Source organism: Bos javanicus, chromosome 11 (assembly GCF_032452875.1).
Source record: "Bos javanicus breed banteng chromosome 11, ARS-OSU_banteng_1.0, whole genome shotgun sequence".
Taxonomy (NCBI): domain Eukaryota; kingdom Metazoa; phylum Chordata; class Mammalia; order Artiodactyla; family Bovidae; genus Bos; species Bos javanicus.
This window is the reverse complement of record NC_083878.1, coordinates 11,157,988-11,179,693: the sequence shown is the minus strand read 5'-3', so window position 1 is coordinate 11,179,693 and position 21,706 is coordinate 11,157,988. Positions and strand designations below refer to the sequence as shown.

Here is a 21,706-nt window from a genome sequence, read left to right as displayed (position 1 = left end):
TATAATAAGTTTAAGGGATACAGTGTAATGACTTGACTTATATACATCATGAAATGATTACTGCAGTAAATTTAGTGAACACCCATCATTTCATAAACATATTAAGGAAACAAAAAAATTTTTTCCTATTATTAGAACTCTTAGGATGTACTCTTTTAAAACAGCATTGTTAATTATATTTACAGTTTCTAATTTTTTTTGATAGAACTACTTTTGCAACTTATGTCAACTTTTCATATAGATGAAGTATATTTGAAGATGTGAAGATACATATTTACTTAGTTAATAGTGATGTGCGGAGATTAACTCTGACACAGCTCCAAATTGTATTTGCCCTTAATTGTAACCTTAAGTATATTTTTTTTAGTCCAGGGCGGATGCTGTTTTCTCTGTTGTCTTTCATTCTTAGGTCTCTGTTATAATCTGGGACTTACATCATGCTAAATATGAGAGAAGCAATGAGCCAGACATGGTAATCATCTTTCTACATGGCTCAGCTTGCTCTCAGGAGGTCTGCCTACTGCTTAGTTTCTTCCTTATTCTCATCTGGGTCTCAGAAGAGTCGTTCATACTTGTTTGTTTCACTTTGGTACCCATCCATCATTCTCTGAATGATTATTTGGGTATCCACTTACATATGATGTAGGCTGGGGCTGTGAAGAGAGTGTGGAGAATTGGAGTCAAAACCCTGTTCAGTTACTTTCTTGGCCTTGTACCTTGGTCAAATGATTTTGGAGGTTTATTCTCCTTCTTTGTCTACATAAAGAAATAAGCAGTAATAATCAACCTCAAACACTGTTATATTGAACGGGGTAAGGTATGTAGCATGTATATAGTGCCTGGCTGTTAGTTCCCTTTATTTTAGTGAAAGTAGATCCGTCTATTACCAGGGGTTTCCTACTCTAATTTGTTATTTTGTTCTTTCTCTTGCCTTGTTCCTGGAAGCATACTACATTCTTTTATCCTCTATAATAAAATACTGTTTTTGTATCCCTTATTTTGGCCGTATAACTCTTAACTGTTATTTAAGGTTGACTCCTTAGATCTCTTTCTTTTTTGTCTTGTTGGTTCCCTGTCCATCCCATGGGCTTCCCTGTAGCTCAGATAGTAAAGAATCTGCCCACAGTGCAGGAAACTGGGTTTGATTGCTGGGTCGGGAAGATCCCCTGGAGAAGGAAATGGCAACCCACTCCATTGTTCTTACCTGGAGAGCCCCATGGACCGAGGAGCCTGGTGTGCCCCTGTTCATGGGGTCGCAAAGAGTCGGACACAACTGAATGACTGACACTTACCAAATTTCAAAGAATTTGTTTCCACTCAAGATTTTCTGTGTGGATGATCATCATCTCCATTTTTAGACCCTAGTATTTTTCCTACATAGACCCATATACTATCTTGTATGTCATTTTCTTGTGAATATTCCCATCATCTCAAAATTTACCTTGCCTAAATCAGAATAACTTATCTTTTCTCTAAAGTCAGAGTGACTTACAGGTTTTCTGTTCCTCTAGAGGTGTTAACATTTCTTGGTTTCTTTATTGTCATTGATTCTATCTTCATTGTTGATTATAAACTAGGAGATAAACCAATCTTGATTTTTTTCCCCCTTCTAACTCCCCTAATTTTTAGTGATAAATATCTGTTGATCTCTTAAATATGTCTCATCTTTTTCATTCTACATTTTCTTTATTACCTACTCTAATATCTGTATATTTTGAAGCTTTGAAATTTTATTAAAGTTAAAATTGGAATAGAAATGGTTTTCCCTATGTTTAGAAGCTTTAGGGGAAAACTGCTATTAAACACAGTGTGCACACACGAGTATTCATCTATCGCATATGTGATGTATACAGTTGACCTTGAACAGTGTGGGAATTAGGGGCACTGACCCTTTGCAAAGTTGAAAATCCATAGTTGGCCTCCTGTATCCCCGATTCCACCAAATCTAGGATTCTTCCACATCCGCAGATTCATCCAATCTTGGATCATGTGTAGTACTGTAGTATTTACTGTTGGAAAAAAAAACATGTATAAGTGGACTGCTGCTGCTGCTGAGTTGCTTCAGTCGCGTCCCACTCTGTGTGACCCCAGAGACGGCAGCCCACCAGGCGCCGCCATCCCCGGGATTCTCCAGGCAAGAATACTGGAGAGGGTTGCCATTGCCTTCCCCAATAAGTGGACTGCTGCTACTGCTAAGTTGCTTCAGTCATGTCTGACTCTGCGACTCCATAGACAGCAGCCCACCGGGCTCCCCCATCCCTGGGATTCTCCAGGCAAGAACACTGGAGTGGGTTGCCATTTCCTTGTCCAATGCATGAAAGTGAAAAGTGAAAGTGAATTCGCTCAGTCATGTCCAACTCTTAGCGACCCCATGGACTGTAGCCCACCAGGCTCCTCCGTCCATGGGATTTTCCAGGCAAGAGTACTGGAGTGGGGTGCCTTTACCTTCTCCTAATAAGTGGACTAGTACAGTTCAAACCTGTGCTGTTCAAGGGTCAACTGTACATTAGTGAGCTGCATGTCTCCTTCAGCAGTAGGAGAGTTGGAAACTAATAACTTTGTTTTATGTTTAGGGTTTCTCCACATTATTGGTTTGGGGTTGGCTAATTCTTTGTTGTGCGGGGGTGTTCTGTGCATTTTAGGATGTTTAGTAATATCCCTGGCCTCTATTCGCTGAGTTGCATTACCTCCACTAAAGTTGCTGCTGCTGCTGCGTCACTTCAGTCGTGTCCGACTCTGTGTGACCCCATAGACGGCAGGACGGAGAAAAATGTCTCCAGGCCTTGCCACATATTCCTTGGTGGGGGAGGTGAGGGAGTACAAAATCTTCCCCAGTTGAGAACCATGGGTCTAGAGAAACGATATAGGCAGTAGAAGTAGAATTACTTATTTTCACATTCTGCCAGCTTCATAAGAATGTTTGTTACTACACAATGAAAAAACTTTCATAAAGAGGATAGAAAAATTCATAAAGAGGATAGAAAAATTTCAGACTCCGTCCTGGGAGGGCAGCACTGGAATAATATTTTAGGAAAATAAACCTAAAAGTGGTATGCTGTTTTTATCGAGAAAGTGTATGTATACTCATATATGAATATATGGCAGTACACTATGCATTTGGTGAAGAGTTGTGTATATTTATGTACCAACATCACTAATAATAGTTTCTAATTTCCTTTTTAGCAAGGATTTGCTGGAATGCCATGAAACTTCAGGAACTTCTTTTTCAGCATTTAACTTTTATTTCATCAATTTATATTTCCTACTATTTTTGTTTCAAGAAATTTGAGGACTTATGTTTTTTGGTAACTGATCACAGATCCAGTTCTTTGGTGCTTTTATTTTTCTTCTAAACATTTGTGGATTTCTTGAAAATATTTCTGTTCTCATCTCTTTCCTTACCCTAGCATATCTTTCCTACTTAAGGAAAAAAAAATCCTTGAGCTTGTCAAGAGTATTGTAATAGTTCAAATCCTGCAGTGTTCATACAATTATTGTAAGGATCAAACTTCTGAGTAATAGAATACTATTATGTCTCCTATCTGTAATATTCTGTACAGGTTGACTTGAAAACCCTCAGAATAATTTGTAGAGCCATCTTGGAATTAACCAAATAAGATATGACCTATATATGAATTCAGGAGACTTAAGAGTATGATCTTAAGGAACTGGTATAACTGTTTAGCATTCATTTTCATAAAATGAGGTTTATTTTTTGGTAGATGAAGTCTAAAATTAATCTCCTCTTTTTCATAGGTATGTCCTTCTAATACGGACATTAATGAATCTTTTTCATCTGTGTTGCCTCCATTTGTTCCTCATGAGCCAGCTGGAGATTTGGAATATCACTCTTCAAATCTCAGAATGTTGAGGGTATCTCCTGACACTGTGTCAAGGACTGTCAGACATTTAACAGGTACGTAGAGAAGGATACATTGTGTCTTTATAACTAGCTTGCTATGCCTAATTAATTTTCAACTTTTGAACTGCAATGATGTTAACTTTGGATTAGGTATATTTATAAATCCTCAGATATTTTATTAGATGAACCGTTTGATTTTTCATTGAGTTCTTCATGACAGTGTTTAGACCTGAATTACGTGGAGGAGTCTGATATTAAAGTCAGTTTGTTTCTATATTCCTTTTTGAGACTTGAAGGGAAAAGGAAACTGAATGAACACAGGAGCAGATTATAAGTTTATAGAGAGGAGACTGAGAAATTAATTTTGAGGTAGAAAGCAAGATTGCCCTGGGAGTTGGTGATGGACAGAGAGGCCTGGCGTGCTGCGATTCATGGGGTCTCAGAGAGTGACTGAACTGAACTGAACTGAATGGCTAATGATGTTGAACATCTTTTGTTGTGTTTATTGGACAGTTATATATCTTCTTTGGAGAAATGTCTGTTAAAATTCTCACTCACTTTTTGATTGGTTTATTAACTTTTTGTTACTGCATTTTAAAAGTTCTTTGTATATTCTGGATACAGGTCCCTTATTAGATATGTTATTTGCAAAAATTCTCCCACTCTTGTTGAGTTATGGGTTCACTTACTTGATGGTATTGACTTCACAGAATTTTTAATTTGATAAAGTCTTATTTTATCTTGTTTTTTTTTTTTTTAAGTTTTAAATAGTGGTAAAATACTGATAATGTTTCATCTTAGCTATTTTTACATATATAGTTCATTGGCATTAAATACATTTACATTGTCATGTAAACAATGTCATGCATTCACAAAGCTCTTTAATCTTGTAAAACTGGAACTCTGTATCTAAATATTAAAGAATAACTCCCCATTCCCTCCTACTTCCCCATCAACCATGGTTTTACTTTTCACCTCTGCTGTGAATTTGACTACTCTAGGTACCTCATATAAGTGTTTGTCTGTGACTGATTCATTTCACTTGGAATAATGTTTTTTAAGTTTTATTCATGGTGTAGCAGGTGTTCGATTTCTTTGAATTTGTAGATTTTTTTGAGAATATTGCCATATTAATAATATTGCATATTTTGATCTGTGCATGTGGGATTTCTTTTTGTTTATTTAGGTCTTTATTTCTTTCAACAGTGTTTTGTAGTTTTCAGCATACAACTCTTGTATGTCCTTGTTAAATTAATTTCAAGTATTTAAATCTTTTTGATGTTACTATACATGGAAATGTTTTCTTAATTTCATTTTTGGAATAGTCACTGCTAGTGTATAGAAATAAAGTTTAATTTTGTATGTTCATCTTGTAGCTGGCAACCTTGCTGACCTACCTCTTTGTTATTCCTATAATTTTGTGTGTGGTTTTCTTATTTTTGTATATAAGCCAGTGTCATCTGCAAGTAGAGATGTCTTCTTCCTTTCTAGAATGTATTCTTTTTTGTATATTTCCTAGTTGCCTTGACAAGTACAGTGATAACCTTCAGTACAGTGTTGCCTATAGGTGGCAAGAGCAGTCTTGTGCAGGTCTTTGTAGGAATGTCTTTTATCATGTTAGCTGAGGGGTTTTTGTAGATGCCCTTTATCAGGTTGGGGAAATTATTTTTTATTTGTAGTTTCTAGAGTGCATTTATCACATAAAAGGTATTAGATTTTGTCAGATGCTTTTTCTGTATTTTTAAAAGGATGGTTGTATGATTTTTGTTCTTTATTCTAATATTATGAAGCATTATTAATTAATTTTCAGATGTTGAGTCAACCTTGCTTTCTTGGTTATAAGTGCTACTTGGTTATGGTGTATAATCCTTGTGTGTGCTGTTGGATTCATTTTACCAGTGATTTTTTGGGGGGAATTTTGTGATTCATAATAGATATTGATGTGTAAATTTCTTGCCTTTTTTTTTTTTTTTGGTTAGGTTTTGGTACAAAAGTAACAGTAGTGTCATAAGTTGTGTTAGAAGTAATTTGAGTTTTCTTTCTCTGTCTCTTTTTGTGAGTCTAGCTAAATTTTGTCCCTGTTGTTGATCTTTTTGAAGAAATTTTGATTTCTTCTCTTTTTCTAATCTCTATTTTTTCTACTTCTTAAATCTATTTGCATTTTAGTTTCTTTTTATTTCCTTTCTTTCATTTGCTTCAGTTTTAGTTTGTGCTTTTTATTGTTTCTTATGATGAAAGGTTATTGATTGGAGATTTTTCTTTTTAATATAGGTATTTATGTTGATAGATTTCTAAAGACTAACTGCATGCATTAACTTTTGGTTTGTTGTGTTTTTGTTTTAATTCATCCAAACTGTTTCCTAGTATAATTGTAGGAGTCCTTTTACACTTTGTTGAGGCATGCTTTATGTCCTACGGCATAGTTTATCCTGTAGAATGTATGGTTTGCACTTGAGAAGAATGTGCATTCTGTTGTTGTTAGGTGGTGTGTTCTATACATGTGTCTTCGTTCCAGTGGGTTGATAGTGTTCAAGTCTTCTGTATCCTTGTTGATCTTCTGCTAATTTTCTCCATTTTTGAAAGTAGGGTATTGAAATCTCCAACTATTATTATTTCTCCCTTTTCTGTCAGAATTGCTTCATATATTTTGATATTAAGTGAATCTATGCTTCTAATTGTTATGTAGTCCTGATGAATTGGGCCTTTTGTTGTTATACATTGTCCCTCTTTAATTCTAGAAACATTTTTTGTTTTGTTTTGTTTTAAAGTCTGTTTTGTCTATATCAGTGTTGACATCCCACTTCTTATGGTTGCTGCTTGAATGTCATGTCTTTAGTCATCCCTTTCCTTTTAGTCTACTTATATTTTTGAAGCTCAGGTTTATGTCTTATAGGTAACTTACAGTTGTATCTTTATTTCTTAATTCCAGAATGATAGTCTTTGCCTTTTAATGTGATTATATAATCCCTTCACATTTAATGTAATTATTGATAAGACTGGGTTTATATTTGCTGATTTACTTTTTATTTTCCATCTGTCTCATGTCTTTTTTTTTTCTTTCCTCTTTTACTGGCTTTCATTGCATTAAGTGAATATTTTCCAGTATTTTAACTTCTTTAATAGTTTTCTAGCTAATTGTTAAAGTTATATTATTAGTGGTTGTTCTAGGACTTAGAAAATTTATTTTAACATACCAGAATATGCCCCAAATTTATACTAACTGAATTCTAGTGTAATAAAGAGGTGTTTCTGCTATATAGATCTGTTCACTCCCTGTATTTGCTATTCTTTTGATATATAATATACCTATATGTTACAAACCAAGGAGTACATTATTACATTGTCATAATTATTTATATAATTTTATGGGTTTTAAAAAAACTTAAGTAGAGAGCACAAACATTTGTTTATTAGGGCGTATTGCATTTGTATTTGAATTTACCATTTTTTATTCTTTGTTTTTTCCTGTGGACTTGTTATCATCCAGTGTCATTTCCTTGCTGTACTCTAACTTTGTTCTCATGTACCTCCTTTTGTTATTGTCAAATATGTCACATTTCTGTGTCTTATAGCTCCAATAATACAATTACATACGTTGTTTTATGTAAACTTTTTTAAAAAATTTGTTGGAAGAAAGGAAAGTATGCAAGTATGCTGTTTTTGTGTAATTACCTAATATAATTATCTTTCCTAGCACTATTTGTTTTGTTATGTAAGTTCAAATTACTGTTTGGTATCACTTGCTTTCAACCTGAAGAACTTCCTTTTGTACTTCTTGTAAGATGGGCCTGCTACCAACAATTGCTCTCAGTTTTTATATATCTGGAAATATTTTTATATTTTTGGAAGTGTGTTTTGCTGGATTTTGAATTCTTAGTTGACAGTTATTTTCTTTCAGCACTTTGAATATGTCTTTCCACTGTATTCTACCTTTATTTATTGTTTCTGATGAGAAATCAACTGTTACTCTTATTAATGTTCCATTGTATGTGACTTCGTTTTTCTTACTGTTTTTAGAGTATCCTCTTCCAACATTCTGATTATGATGTGTCTGTTTATCTTACATTGAGTTCACTTGGATTATCAGATACATAGGATGTTTTTCATCAAATTTGGGAAGTTTTCAAACATTATTTCCTTTGAGTATTTTTTTTTTTTTTTTTTTTGCTCTTTTCTGCCTCAGATGATCCCCCATTATACATGTGTCAGTGTACTTAATCTTGTTTAATAGCTCTCGGAGCCTTTGTTCATGTTCATTTGTTCTTTTTGGGGGCTGTCCTTCATCCTGCGTAGTCTCTGTTACCATCACGTTCACTGATTCTTCTGTCTGTCCCTATTTACCATTGAGCCTCTAGGAAATTTTTCATTTCAGTAGTACTTTTCAGCCCCAAATGGAAGTTGAACTTCCATTTGGTTCAATTATAAGTTCTATAACCTTACTTTATATTTAATGAGACATTGCCATTACCTTCTTTTAGTTTTTAAGCATGATTTTCTTTTCTTCTTTGAGCATATTTATAATAACTGCTTTGAAATCTTTGCTGGCTAAATCCAACATGTGGGTCTCCTTAAAGGCAGTTTCTGTTGGTTACTTATTTTTTTTCTATGAATAGTTCACTTTTTCTTTGTATGTCTCAATATTTTTATAAACTGGACATTTTAGATAATATATTGTTGCAGCCCTGGATACTAACAGCTTCTCTGGTGCTGAGAATATTTGTTATTGTTTTGCTTGTCTGATTATTAAAATTTTTCTTAAAAATGTATTTATTTATTTTTGGCTATGCTGGGTTTCTGTGGGTGCACGTGGGCTTGTCTCCAGTTGTGGTGTGTAGGCTTCTTATTGCAGTGGCTTCCTTCTACAGCTGCGGAGCACTGCCTCTGGGACATGTGGGCTCAGTAGTTGTAATTCAGGGACTCAGTGGTTATGGAGACTGGGCTCAGTTGCCACATGACCTGTGAAGTCTTCCCAGACTAGGGATTCAACCTGTGTCCCCTGCATTGGCAGGCAGATTCTTAACAACTGGATCACCAGGGAAGTCCTGTCTAGTAGTTTAAATAAATCTAATGATTCTCCTGCAGTATGGACCTTCCACATTCACTGGAAACCAGAGGCTTTGGTATGTGTAGAGCCTGCCTTACTGTGATCTCTATCCATTCTCCCCTCCTCTGCCTATGGTTTTAACTCAATTCTCTTTTACTGTCTCCTGTTTTCATCATCTTGTGCAATTCAGTTCATTTGCTCAGTTGTGTCCGTCTCTTGGTGACCCCATGCTCTGCAGCACGCCAGGCTTCCCTGTTCATCACCAACTCCTGGAGCTTGCTCAAACTCATGTCCATCCAGTCGATGGTGCCATCCAACCATCTCATCCTCTGTCATCCTTTTCTCCTCCTGCCTTCAGTTTTTCCCAGCATCAGGGTCTTTTCCAATGAGTCAGTACTTCCCATCAGGTGGCCAAACTGTTGGAACTTCAGCTTCAGTATCAGTCCTTCCAGTGAATATTCAGGACTGATTTCCTTTAGGATGGACTGGTTTGATCTCCTTGCAGTCCAAGGGACTCTCAAGATTCTTCTCCAATGCCACAGTTCAAAAGCATCAATTCTTCGGCCCTTAGCTTTTATTATGGTCCAGCTCTCACATCCATACATGACTACTGGAAAAACCATAGCTTTGACTAGACAGACTTTTGTCGGCAAAGTAATATCTCTGCTTTTTAATATGCTGTCTAGGTTTGTCATAGCTTTTCTTCCAAGGAGCAAGCGTCTTTTAATTTCATGGTTGCAGTCACCATGTGCAGTGATTTTGGAGCCCCCAAAAATAGTCTTTCACTGTTTCCATTGTTTCCCCAACTATTTCCCATAAAGTGATGGGACTGGATCTTGGTTTTTTGAACATTGAGTTTTAAGCCAGCTTTTTCACTCGCCTCTTTCATCAAGAGGCTCTTTAGTTCTGCTTTGCTTTCTGCCAAAGGGTGGTGTCATCTGCATATCTGAAATTATTGTTATTTCTCCCAGAAATCTTGATTCCAGCTTGTGCTTCATCCAGCCCAGCATTTCACATGATGTACTCTGCATATAAGTTAAATAAGCAACTGGACAATATACATACTTGATGTACTCCTTTCCCAATTTGGGACCAGTCTGTTGTTCCATGTCTGGTTCTAACTGTTGCTTCTGACCTGCATACAGATTTCTCAGGTCAAGTGGTTTGGTATTCCCATCTCTTGAAGAATTTCCCACAGTTTGTTGTGATCCACACAGTGAAAGGCTTTGGCATAGTCAATAAAGTAGAAATAGATGTTTTTCTGGAACTCTCTTGCTTTTTTGATGATCCAGCAGATGTTGACAATTTGATCTCTGGTTCCTCTGCCTTTTCTAAAATTGGCTTGAACATCTGGAAATTCTTGGTTCATGTACTATTGAAACCTGGCTTGGAGAATTTGGGGCATTAATTTGCTAGTGTGTGAGATGCGTGCAATTGTGTGGTAGTTTGAACATTCTTTGCTATTGCTATTGCTAAGTCACTTCAGTCGTGTCCGACTCTGTGTGACCCCATAGACTGCAGCCCACCAGGCTTCCCCATCCCTGGGATTCTCCAGGCAAGAACACTGGAGTGGGTTGCCATTTCCTTCTCCAGTGCATGAAAGTGAAAAGTGAAAGTGAAGTCGCTCAGTCATGTTTGACCCTCAGCGACCCCATGGACTGCAGCCTTCCAGGTTCCTCCATCCATGGGATTTTCCAGGCAAGAGTACTGGAGTGGGGTGCCATTGCCTTCTCCTGAACATTCTTTGGCATTGCCTTTCATTGGGATTGGAATGAAAACTGACCTTTTCCAGTCCTGTGGCTTCTGCTGAGTTTTCCAAATTTGCTGGCATATTGAGTGCAGCGATTTCAAATAGCTCAACTGGAATTCCATCACCTCCACTAGCTTTGTTTGTAGTGATAATTCTTAAAGGCACACTTGACCTTTAGGAAGTCCCTAAGTACAAACTATCTTTCCATTTCTTTGGGTCTTCCATTACTTTTAACTGTGTCTTATTTACAGTTTTCAGTGTACAGAGCTTTTACCTCCTTGGTTAAATTTATTCCTAGGTATTTTATTCTTTTTGATGCAATTGTAAATATGATTGTTTTCTTAATTTTGTTTTCTGATCATTCATATTTAGTGCATAGAAATGTAACTTTTGTATAGTGATTTTGTATCTCACAACTTTACTGAATTCATTTTTTTGTTGTTGTTGGAGTCTTTAGAGTTTTCTACATATAGCATCATGTTATCTGCAGTAGAGACAGTTTTTCTTCTTTTCTGACTTGGATACCTTTTATTTCTTTTTCTTACCTAATTACTCCACTAGGACTTCCAAAACTAAGCTGAGTAAAACTGATGAGAATGAGCATCCTTGTCTTCTTCCCAGTGTTAAGAGGAAAAGCGTTTAGCTTGTCACCCTTGAATATGATGCTAGCAGTTCTCTTGTTGTATATAACCTTTGTGCTGAGGTGCATTCCTTGTATATCCCTTTTGTTGAGAATTCTTATTATAAATGGGTAGTAAATCTTGTCAAATGCTTTTTCTTTGTATATTGAGATCATATAATTTATCCTTCATTTTGTTAACAAGGTGTATTTCATTGATTGATTTGTTAATGTTCCCTGGAATAATTTCCACTTGATTATGGTATAGCACCCCTTTCATGTATTGTTGAATTTGGTTTGCTCATATTTTGTGGAGGATTTTTAGGTCTAAATTTATCAAGTCTTCAATTTAGATCTAAATTTATCAGGCCTGTAATTTTCTTTTTATGTAATGTCCTTTTCTGAGTTTGGTATTAGGGTAATGATGGCTTAGTGAAATGAGTTTGGAAGTGCTCTCTTCTACTTTTTAGAAAAATTTGATATGTGTTGGTTTTAATTCTCTGAATGTTTCATAGAATTCAGTTCTATAAATTCTGGACCTGGACTTTTGTTTGTTGGGATACTTTTGAGTACTGATTCAATCTCCTTACTAGTCTGTTCAGATTTCTTGTTTCATGATTGAGACTTGGTAGATTGTATTGATATGTTTCTAGAAATTTATCCATCTCTTCTGGGTTGTCAAATTTGTTAGTCCATAATTGTTCATAGCAGTCTCTTATCCTTATTATTTCTGTGCTATTATTTGTAACATCTTTTTCATTTCTTAGTTTATTTGTGTCCCCTTTTTTCTCTTTGGAATCTAGCTGAAGGACTGTCAGTTTATCTTTTTAAAGAACAAGCCCTTAGTTTCACTGATCTTTTACACTGTCTTTTTAGTCTCCATTTTATTTATTTCCAGTCTGATCTTTGTTATTTCCTTCCCTTTTAACTTGGAGCTTTATTTTTCTCTTTCTAGTTCTTTGAGTTGTAAAGTTCAGATGTTTATTTGCTTGTTTTTCTTGCTTCTTGACGTAGTTATTTGTTGCTATAACCTTCTCTCTGAACTTTTTTCTGTATCCTCTTAAGTTTTAGTATGGCATATTTCCATTTTCATTTGTCTGCAGGTATGTATTTTTTAATTCCTTTTTGATTTTTTTCTTTGACCCATTGGTTGTTCATTTTGTCAGTCTGTGTTGGTTTATTAATTTTCTAGCTGTTTTTTTTCTTCACAAAGATTTCTGTAACCCATATTCCTTTTCAAGTTACTGTGTAGCTTATATTGTTCCTTTTTATTAGTTCTTTGCAATCATTAGTCATTAACTCAACCTGTTTCATGATGTATTCAACTACTATTTTTGTTTTAAAACTCATTAATGGTTTTAGAATGGCAATTCATTTTAGTGAAAGGAGTTCAGAATTTAGAGTTAGAATTAAAGGGTTAAAAGGCCTGTTTTTGTCAGTTAATGTACAACTATTCAGAATGTAATCTGAGGGTCAATAGTATTGTGCATTATCAGGGAGCTTGTTAGAAATGCAGGATTTCAGCTTTCATCCCAGACCCACTTAGTCAGAATCTGCAAGTTAACAAGATCTTCTCAATGAAAAGCACTGTTGCTTCATCATCTTTGAAACTTACTTTCCCTCTGTGTAAGGTATAGATCATGTTTGCTGTATATATTAATCATCTCATCACCATCTGTCATACCAAGTTTTAATAATTTATTGCCTGCTTTCTTCTAGTAGAATGTAAGCTCTGTGAGGCAGAATTGGAATGCAAGCTTTCTTTGTTTGCTGCTCTATTTCCTATATCTAGAACAGTGGCTAGAACAGAGTAAACATTGATTTTTTTGAATCACCAAATGAATGTCAAATCTTGTTATTTTTATTGCAGTTATTTATTTTTCACTGCTACTCAGAACTACTTTCATTTAGAATTACACTGTTAGATAATCCAGTATCAGAATTTGCCTTCAATGCAGGAGACCCCAGTTTGATTCCTGGGTCTGAAGATCCCCTGGAGAAGGGATAGGCTACCCACTCCAGCAATGTTGGGCTTCCCTGGTGATTTAGACGGGAAAGAATCCACCTGCAATGCAGGAGACCTGGGTTTGATCCCTGGGTTGGGAAGATTCCTGGAGGAGAGCATGGCAAGCCATTCCAGTAGTCTTGCCTGGAGAATCCCTTTACAGAGGAGCCTGGTGGGCTGCAGTCCCTGGGATCATAAAGAGTCAGACGTGACTGACTGACTAAGCACAGCACATTAGATATACAAATATGGCATGTTTCCATTGTTGCAGAAAGTTCTTTTAGATAGTACTGCTTACCCTTTTATTCCTTCCACTCATCCTGAATCTGTTTCTGCAGTATTGATCAGGTCAGTCAACAACTCCCATGTCATATAGAATTAATTTCATACTTTTTAGTGTAACCTTTAGAGTCTTTAGAGTTTCATGTAGTTAAAAATACATATTTTATTCACGGTGTGTTTATTAGGAGAATCATTTAAATCCATTGCATGTATAACATCCATCTGGGCTATATTGCTTTGCCCTCATATAACTTAGGGGAAAGGGAATTTCATGAAAATAAGTTGATTTTCCTTTACTAGCCCATGGAATAACGTATTTTGTCTTTGATTGAGGAGTCTTTTGTCTTCTAACAACATACATGACACAGTAACAGGCTAACTTATTAGCTTATAAGTAGCATGAAATCAGATGCCATAGTAGATACGATTTGTTCATCATAATGAAAATTCTTTAAAATCTAAATTTTAAGCTCCACATAATATTCCATAAAATATATATTCTGCTATTTTAAAAAAATTACTCTCATTGAATATTTATTTCCACATTAGTTTGTTGTTATAAATCACTTTGTAATTAACATCTTTATCTGTAAATCTTTATTTCTTCTGATGGTGAGTTATTTCTTTTGGAGTCCTTTCTGGTAGCATAAAGGCCAGAAGAAGAAAAGCTTGCCTGATTTTTTTAATGCATAAAAATACATTTTAATTCTATATATATAAATATGTGTGTGTGTATTTATAATATTAAAAATATTAACAAATCCCTTTTTCTTTAGGGGATACTTCTAAAGGAGGCATAGCTGAAATTCCTCAATCCACCTTTAAACCAGGCATCACTACCTTTCCTGAAGATTCAGACACTGTATCTCCTTTATCCTTGTCCCCTGAGGACTTTCCTCAATTGGCTGGAAGGTCTCCTCAAGTGAAGAATATTGGTGAATATACTGATACTGTCAACCAGCAGACATTAGCAGACAGTCGTCTAACTGAAGAGACTTTAAAAATTTCAGCTATTCCTGGCCTAGCTGACCAGAAGACTGGAATAGCAGCAGTGTCCTCTAGTTCATACTCACAAAGAGGGAAGCCAAATATCTTCTACCCACAAGCCTTGCCAGACAGTCATCTAACTGAAGAGGCTCTAAAAGTTGGAGCTGTTCCTGGACTTGGTGACCAGAAGACAGGTGTATCTACAGTTCCTCCAAGTTCCTACTCACTTGGAGAGAAGCACAGTATTTTCTACCCACAGGCATTGCCAGACAGTCATCAAACTGAAGAGTCTCTGAATGTTTCAGTTCTTCCTGGACTAGCTGATCAAAAGACTGGAAAGCCAATAGCACCTGCTAGTTCTTACTCAGTTGGAGAGGAGCCTGGTATTTTCTACCATCAAGTCTTGCCAGACAGTCAGCCACCTGAAGAAGCTCTGAAAGTTTTGGCTTCTCCTAGACCGGTTGATCAAAAGAGTGGGTTGCCTACTCCATCCTCTACTTACTCATATGGAGAGAAGCCTCATATTTTCTATCAACAGACATTGCCAGATACTCATCCAAGTGAGCAGACTCTGAAAGTTTCAGCTGCTCCTGGATTGGCTGAGCAGAAGACTGGGGTTCCTGCTGTAACCTCTGCTTCTTACCCACATAAAGAGAAGCCCAGTATTTTCTACCAACCAGAATTGCCAAACAGACGTCTAATTCAGGAGGCTCATCAAGTTTCAGCTGCTCCTGTATTGGTTGAGCAGAAGGCTGGGATATCGATAGTACCCTCTACTTCCTATTCACATAGAGAGAAGCCTCGTGTTGTGTACCAACAAGAGTTGCCAGAGAGTCATCTAATTCAAGAAGTTCAGCAGGTTTCAGCTGCTCCTGGATTGGCTGAGCAGAAGACTGGGATTCCTACAGTACCCTCTACTTCCTATTCACATAGAGAAAAGCCCAGTATTGTGTACCAGCAAGAATTGTCAGACAGTCAACTAATTGAACAGTCTCAAAAAGTTTCATCTGTTCCTGGACTGGCTGAGCAGAAGACTGGGATTCCTACAGTACCCTCTACTTCCTATTCACATAGAGAGAAGTCCAGTATTTTCTACCAACAAGAGTTGCCAGACAGTCATCTAATTCAAGAGATTCAGCAAGTTTCAGCTGTTCCTGGATTGGCTGAGCAGAAGACTGGGATTCCTACAGTACCCTCTACTTCCTATTCACATAGAGAGAAATCCAGTATTTTCTACCAACAAGAATTGCCAGACAGTCATCTAACTCAAGAGGTTCAGCAAGTTTCAACTGCTGCTGGACCCCTTGAGCAGAAGACTGGGATTCCTACTGTGCCCTCTACTTCCTATTCACATAGAGAGAAACCTCATATTTTCTACCAACAGGAGTTGCCAGAGAGTCATCTAACTGAACAGGCTCAGAAAGTTTCATCTGTTCCTGGATTGGCTGAGCAGAAGACTGGGATATCAACAGTAGCCTCTACTTCCTATTCGCATAGAGAGAAGCCCAGTATTTTGTACCAGCAAGAGTTGCCAGACATTCATGTAATTCACGAAGTTCCAGAAGTTTCATCTGTTCCTGGATTGGCTGAGCAGAAGGCTAGGATTCCTGTCATACCCTCTACTACTTACTCACATAGAGAGAAACCCAGTATTTTGTACCAACAAGAATTGCCAGATAGTCATCTAACTGAACAAGTTCAGAAAGCTTCAGCTGCTCCTGGACCTGCTGAGCAGAAGACTGGGATTCCTATAATAACTTCTGCTTCTTATTCATATAGAGAGAAGCCCATTATTTTCTACCAACAGGATTTGCCAGACAGTCATCTAACTAAAGAGGCTCAGAAAGTTCCAACTGTTTCTGGACTAGCTCACCAGAAGAGTGGAATACCGATAGTGCCCCCTGCTTTCTACTCACATGGCAGGAAGACCAGTCTTTTCTATCAGCAGGAGTTGCCAGACAGTCATCTAAGTGATCAGACTCAGAAAATTTCAGCTATTCCTGGACCAGTAGACCAGAACACTGGCATACAGACAGCACCCTCTAGTTCCTACTCATATAGGGAGAAGCCCATTACTTTTTACCAGCAGGAGTTGCCAGGCAGGCTCCTAACTGAAGAGGTTCTAAAAGTTTCGGCTCTTCCTAGAACAACTGACCAGAACACTGGGATAATAACAGGGTCCTCTCAGTCTTACTTATTTGGAGAGAAGCCAAGTGGTCTTTTCTATCAGCACGTGCTACCGGATGGTAGTCTAACTGAAGAAGCTCTGAAAGTTTCACCTGCATCGAGACCAAGTGACCAGAAGACTGGCGTCCTCTTACTGCCTGCTAGTTCTTACTCACATAGAGAGAAGCCCGGTATTTTCTACCCACAGGCCTTGCCCAGCAGTCACTTATCTGAAGAGACTCTGAAAGATTCAGCTGTTCTTGGACCAGCTGACCAGAAGACTGGGACATCAGAACCTTCTGGTTCCTATTCACATAGAGAGAAATCCAGTATTTTCTACCAACAGGAGTTGCCAGATAGCCATATAACTGGAGAGGCTCTGAAAATTTCAGGTGTTTCTGGAACAGGTGACCAGAAAACTGGGATACCCATAGTAACCTCTCCTTCCTACTCACAGAGAGAGAAGCCCATTGTTTTCTACCAGCAAGTCTTACCAGATACACACCTTACTAAAGAGGCTCTGAATGTTTCAAATGCTCCTGCACAGGCTGACCAGAAGACTGGGATACCCATAGTAACCTCTCCTTCCTTCTCATATAACGAAAAACCCATTATTTTCTACCAACAGGCCTTGCCTGACAGTCAACTGACTGTGGAGGCTCTGAAGGTTTCAGATGTTCCTGGACCATCTGACCAGAAGACTGGGATACCTACAGTACCACCTAGTTCCTATTCATATAGAGAGAAGCCCATCATTTCTTACCAGCAAGAGTCACCAGATCTTACTCAGGTGGCTTTGAAAGTTTTTGAGGTTCCTGGCCCAGCTGACCAGAAGATTGGGATACCACCAGTAACCTCTGCTTCTTACTCATATGGAGAAAAGCCCATCATTTCTTACCAGCAAGAGTTGCCAGATGCTAATGAAAATGCTTTAAGAGGTTTAGGGGTTCCTAGACAAGCAGACCAGACCGTTGGTGTGCGAATTGTGCCCCCTGCTTCCTATTCACATAGAGAGAGTCCCATCTTTTCTTACCAGCAGGAGTTACCAGATCTTACTGAGGAAGCTTTGAAAGTTTTTGCTCTTCCTGGACCAGCTGATCAGAATGCTGAGATACCAATAGGGCCTTCTAGTTCTTACTCACATAAAGAGAGACTCAAGACTTCACCAGACGATCAAAAGACTGAGTTACCATCAACTCCCTCTGGTTCCTACTCACATAGAGAGAAGCCCAAGACTTCAACTATAATTGGACCAGCTGACCAGAAGACTCCATTATTGACAGGTTTTCCTAATTCTTATTCTCAGAGAGTAAAGCCTAGTATTTTCTTTCAACAGCAGTTGGGAGATAGACATCAAAGTGGAGATATTCTGAAGATTTCATCTGTTGCTGAGCCAACTGATGTGAATTCTCAGATATCAATACCTCTTTCTGCTTCCTATTCACACAGTGAGAAATCTAATATTTTCTACCCAAGGGAATTGCCAGACAAACATCTAAGGGAAGATTCACTGAAGGTTTCAACAGTTCCTGGACCAGCTGACAAAAAAACTGTGTTACCAGCAGTTCCTCCTAGCTCCTTTTCACATAGAGAAAAACCAGCTATATTGTACCATCAGGATTTCCCAGAAAGACATCTAACTGAAGATAACCTGAAGTTCTCAAGCAGTCTTGAGCAAGCTGATCAGAATAATGGGTTATCAGTAGTTCCCCCTGGTACTTACTCACATAGTGAGAAGCACAAACCTGTTTCACATCATGTTCAAAGGCTAACAGATAATTTGGATTCTTCTCACACCAGTGTTATCTCAAACAATATGCCTTTAAATTCTCAGGCTGATGGTAGAGTTGTAATAAATAAGCCAGAATCTTCTGGTTTTGAAGATGTTGGCTCTGAGGAAATCCGGGATACAGAAAACAGTTCCAAAACTCTTAAAGAGATTCAGACACTTTTAATGGAAGCAGAAAATATAGCACTAAGACGATACAATGTTCCTGCTCCCCTTGTCCCTTTCAGAGATGTTAGTGATATTTCATTTATACAATCTAAGAAGATGGTTTGCTTCAAAGAACCCCTCACAACTGATGAATCTAATGATGATTTGTCTCAGAGACAGCCATTCACAGAAGAAAGCTCAAGCAACAAGTGTATACAGAAGGATATTAGCACACAGACGAATCTGAAATGCCAGAGAGGCATTGAAAATTGGGAGTTTATTAGTTCAACTACAGTTAGAAGTCCTTTACAGGAAGCAGAAGGCAAAGCCAGAGTGGCATTTGATGAAACCCTTAAACAATATAAAGCAGCCAGATCTGTAATGAGATCCGAACCTGAAGAGTATAGTAGAACCATTGGGAATAAGATTGTTATCCCTATGATGACTATCATTAAAAGTGATTCAAGTAGTGATGCAAGTTCTTGCTCATGGGACAGTAATTCCTTGGAGTCAGTTTCTGATGTACTTCTAAATTTCTTTCCATATTCTTCACCCAAGACAAGCATGACAGATAGCAGAGAGGAAGAGGGGGTGTTAGAGAGTGACGATGGTGGTGGAAGCAGTGTAGACTCACTGGCTGCACACGTGAAAAACCTTCTGAAATGTGAATCCTCATTGAACCATGCTAAACAAATACTCAAAAATGCAGAGGAAGAGGAATCTCGGGTACGAGCACGAGGTAGGAAAAGATAATTTGTTATAAAGGCAGGTCAGACTCAAGCATTATAGTTTAATAATTTGCTTAAAGTTAAATATTTGATGCTCTAGGTAATTTTCCTGTAGAACTGTTCTTGTAGAACTGTTAAAATGATTGCATTATCTACTGGCAACCCAGAATAAACTCATTTAACCAATAATGAAGTCACAGTATTAATAGTGCTAGTTTGAGGTCTTAAGGAACTGTAAGTTCTGATGTCTGAAGAAAAGTAAGAAAATTTGGGTTTTCAAACTCCTAAAGCTTGAATGTTTTCCTAATCTTTTCTTTGTACTGTCCTCATTGTGGAGGCAATGAAATACTCATTAGAGTATTTGACTCTCTAAGTCACTGTGTTTCATAAAACTTACATATATTTTCTATCCCCTTCTCTATTAAGATTCTTAAAGCAGATCTTAGATAGACATTAGGAAAAACTGAATGAAAGTATTTAACACTAAAACTTGGGTTAGAGTTAAATTCCATTAATCTCTAAATTGTAGAATTCCATTAAAAAAGAAAAAAAAATCTTTACAATAACATGGCGAATAAATATATTTTAGAAGGCAACTTTTAAGCAATTCAGGTCTACCTGGAAATCTCTTGAGGTCAGCTTCCTATGCCATTTTTTTGATCATTTGTGCTTATTTTGATTCTCCAGAAACTCCCAGGTTTTATTTATTATTTTAAAATATTAACAACTGTGGAAGTGGCAAAGACTGTAGCAGGAGCTAATAAGGGAGACAAAGGGACTCTTTTGATTAGAAGGAAGATTAAGATGAAATAGGCTAAATACTATATTTCAAGTGGCCTCATTGGAGAAATGTCTGTAGAATATGTTTTTATTTGTTTTTAAATCTGACTTTTCAGTGAAATTATCTCTCTCAAGAACTTCGAATAGTTGTTATAAAACTGAGAGCGCACACTGTTTACTAAGCACTGTGGTAGGCATTAAATTGGCTATATTGATGATGATCTCTGCTCTTGTAATCACTGATAGTTTTGCACTGTATTGTCTCGAATGCTTTTATCTTTTCTCTCCAGCCTGGAATCTGAAGTTTAATATGGCTCATGACTATGGCTACTCCATTTCAGAATTAAATGAAGATGACAGGAGAAAAGTAGAAGAGATCAAAGCAAAGTTGTTTGGTCAAGGGAGAACAACTGACTTGTCCAAGGTATAAAAGAAATCTAAAAATTAAGAGACAAAATGTGACAGAAAGGGTGTGTAATTTGAATCTCTTACCTGGGCATTGATGACTCCTGCTGAGTCACTGATAGTCTTTGGCTAAAGTGTTGGGAGTCTTAAGTCTTCAAAAGTTAAGATTTAAGAATTTGATTCTATAGATTTTGTCTGCTATTATGAATAGTAATGGGACATATCTCTCTTACAGGGTTTTGCTATGGCTTACATGAGATAATGCCTATAAAATGCTGGGGTGTGTGGTATCTAGGTAGTACTCAATAATTGACAACTGTTACTATTTTAACTTTTAATTTTATATTGAAGTATAGCCAGTTAACAGTGTTGTGTATGTGTATCCATTCTTCCCCAAACTCCCCTCCCATCCAGGCTGCCACACAACATTGAGCAGAGTTCCCCTGTGCTATACAGTAGGACCTGTTGTTATCTATTTTAAATCGATAACTGCTATTATTAATTCTATAAAAATTGATATAGCTATCAGATATGTACACTTAATGACTTAATTCATACAGTGTCTTAGAAAATTGTCAGTGATATAGCATAATTATTTGGCTCATCAATTTTGGAAAGGTTATCAGTTTTTGAAACTATGAATTAGATTGGATTTTAGTTTTACATAGCTCATCAGTTTTGAAAAGGTTATCAGTTTTTTAAAGTATAAATTAGATTGGATTTTAATTTTACACGCTGATATATTCCCTCTATGTTGTACATTTCATCCCCATGACTCATTTATTTTGTACATCTTAGCCTTCCTCACCTATTTTGCTCTTCCCTTCCTGCCAGTGGTTCCCTCTGGCAACCACTTGTTTGTTCTGTCCATGAGACTATTTCTGTCTTGTTACGTCTGTCCATTTATTTTTTAGATTCCCCATGTAATCGAAATCATACAGTATTAGTCTGTCTTTGACTTATTTTACTTACTGTAGTACCCTCTAAGTCCATCCATGTTGTTTCAAATGGCAAGATTTCATTCTTTTTTATGGTATATTAACCATGTGGTGTATATGTATGTACATACTTAGATTACTTCCATATCTTGACTACTAGAAATAATGATGAAATGGATATAGGGGTGCATATATCTTTTTGAA

The 21,706-nt window shown here is 37.0% G+C and overlaps 1 protein-coding gene across 6 annotated transcripts in view; it reads left to right on the top strand.

Annotated features, from left to right (window-relative positions):
• ALMS1 (ALMS1 centrosome and basal body associated protein) overlaps window positions 1–21,706 on the top strand; it is a 189,712-nt gene that overhangs the window by 53,081 nt on the left and 114,925 nt on the right. For 5 of the 6 annotated variants that reach the window (XR_009739311.1, XM_061431900.1, XM_061431896.1 and 2 more), the window contains 3 exons: window positions 3,757–3,916; window positions 14,339–19,390; window positions 20,450–20,583. Coding sequence is in view for 5 of the 6 variants with exons in the window: in XM_061431900.1 (XP_061287884.1) it covers window positions 3,757–3,916; window positions 14,339–19,390; window positions 20,450–20,583 (5,346 nt within the window). In the remaining variant the exon portion in view is untranslated. The remainder of the gene's footprint in view (window positions 1–3,756; window positions 3,917–14,338; window positions 19,391–20,449; window positions 20,584–21,706) is intronic. The other variant, XM_061431899.1, reaches the window with a different exon arrangement.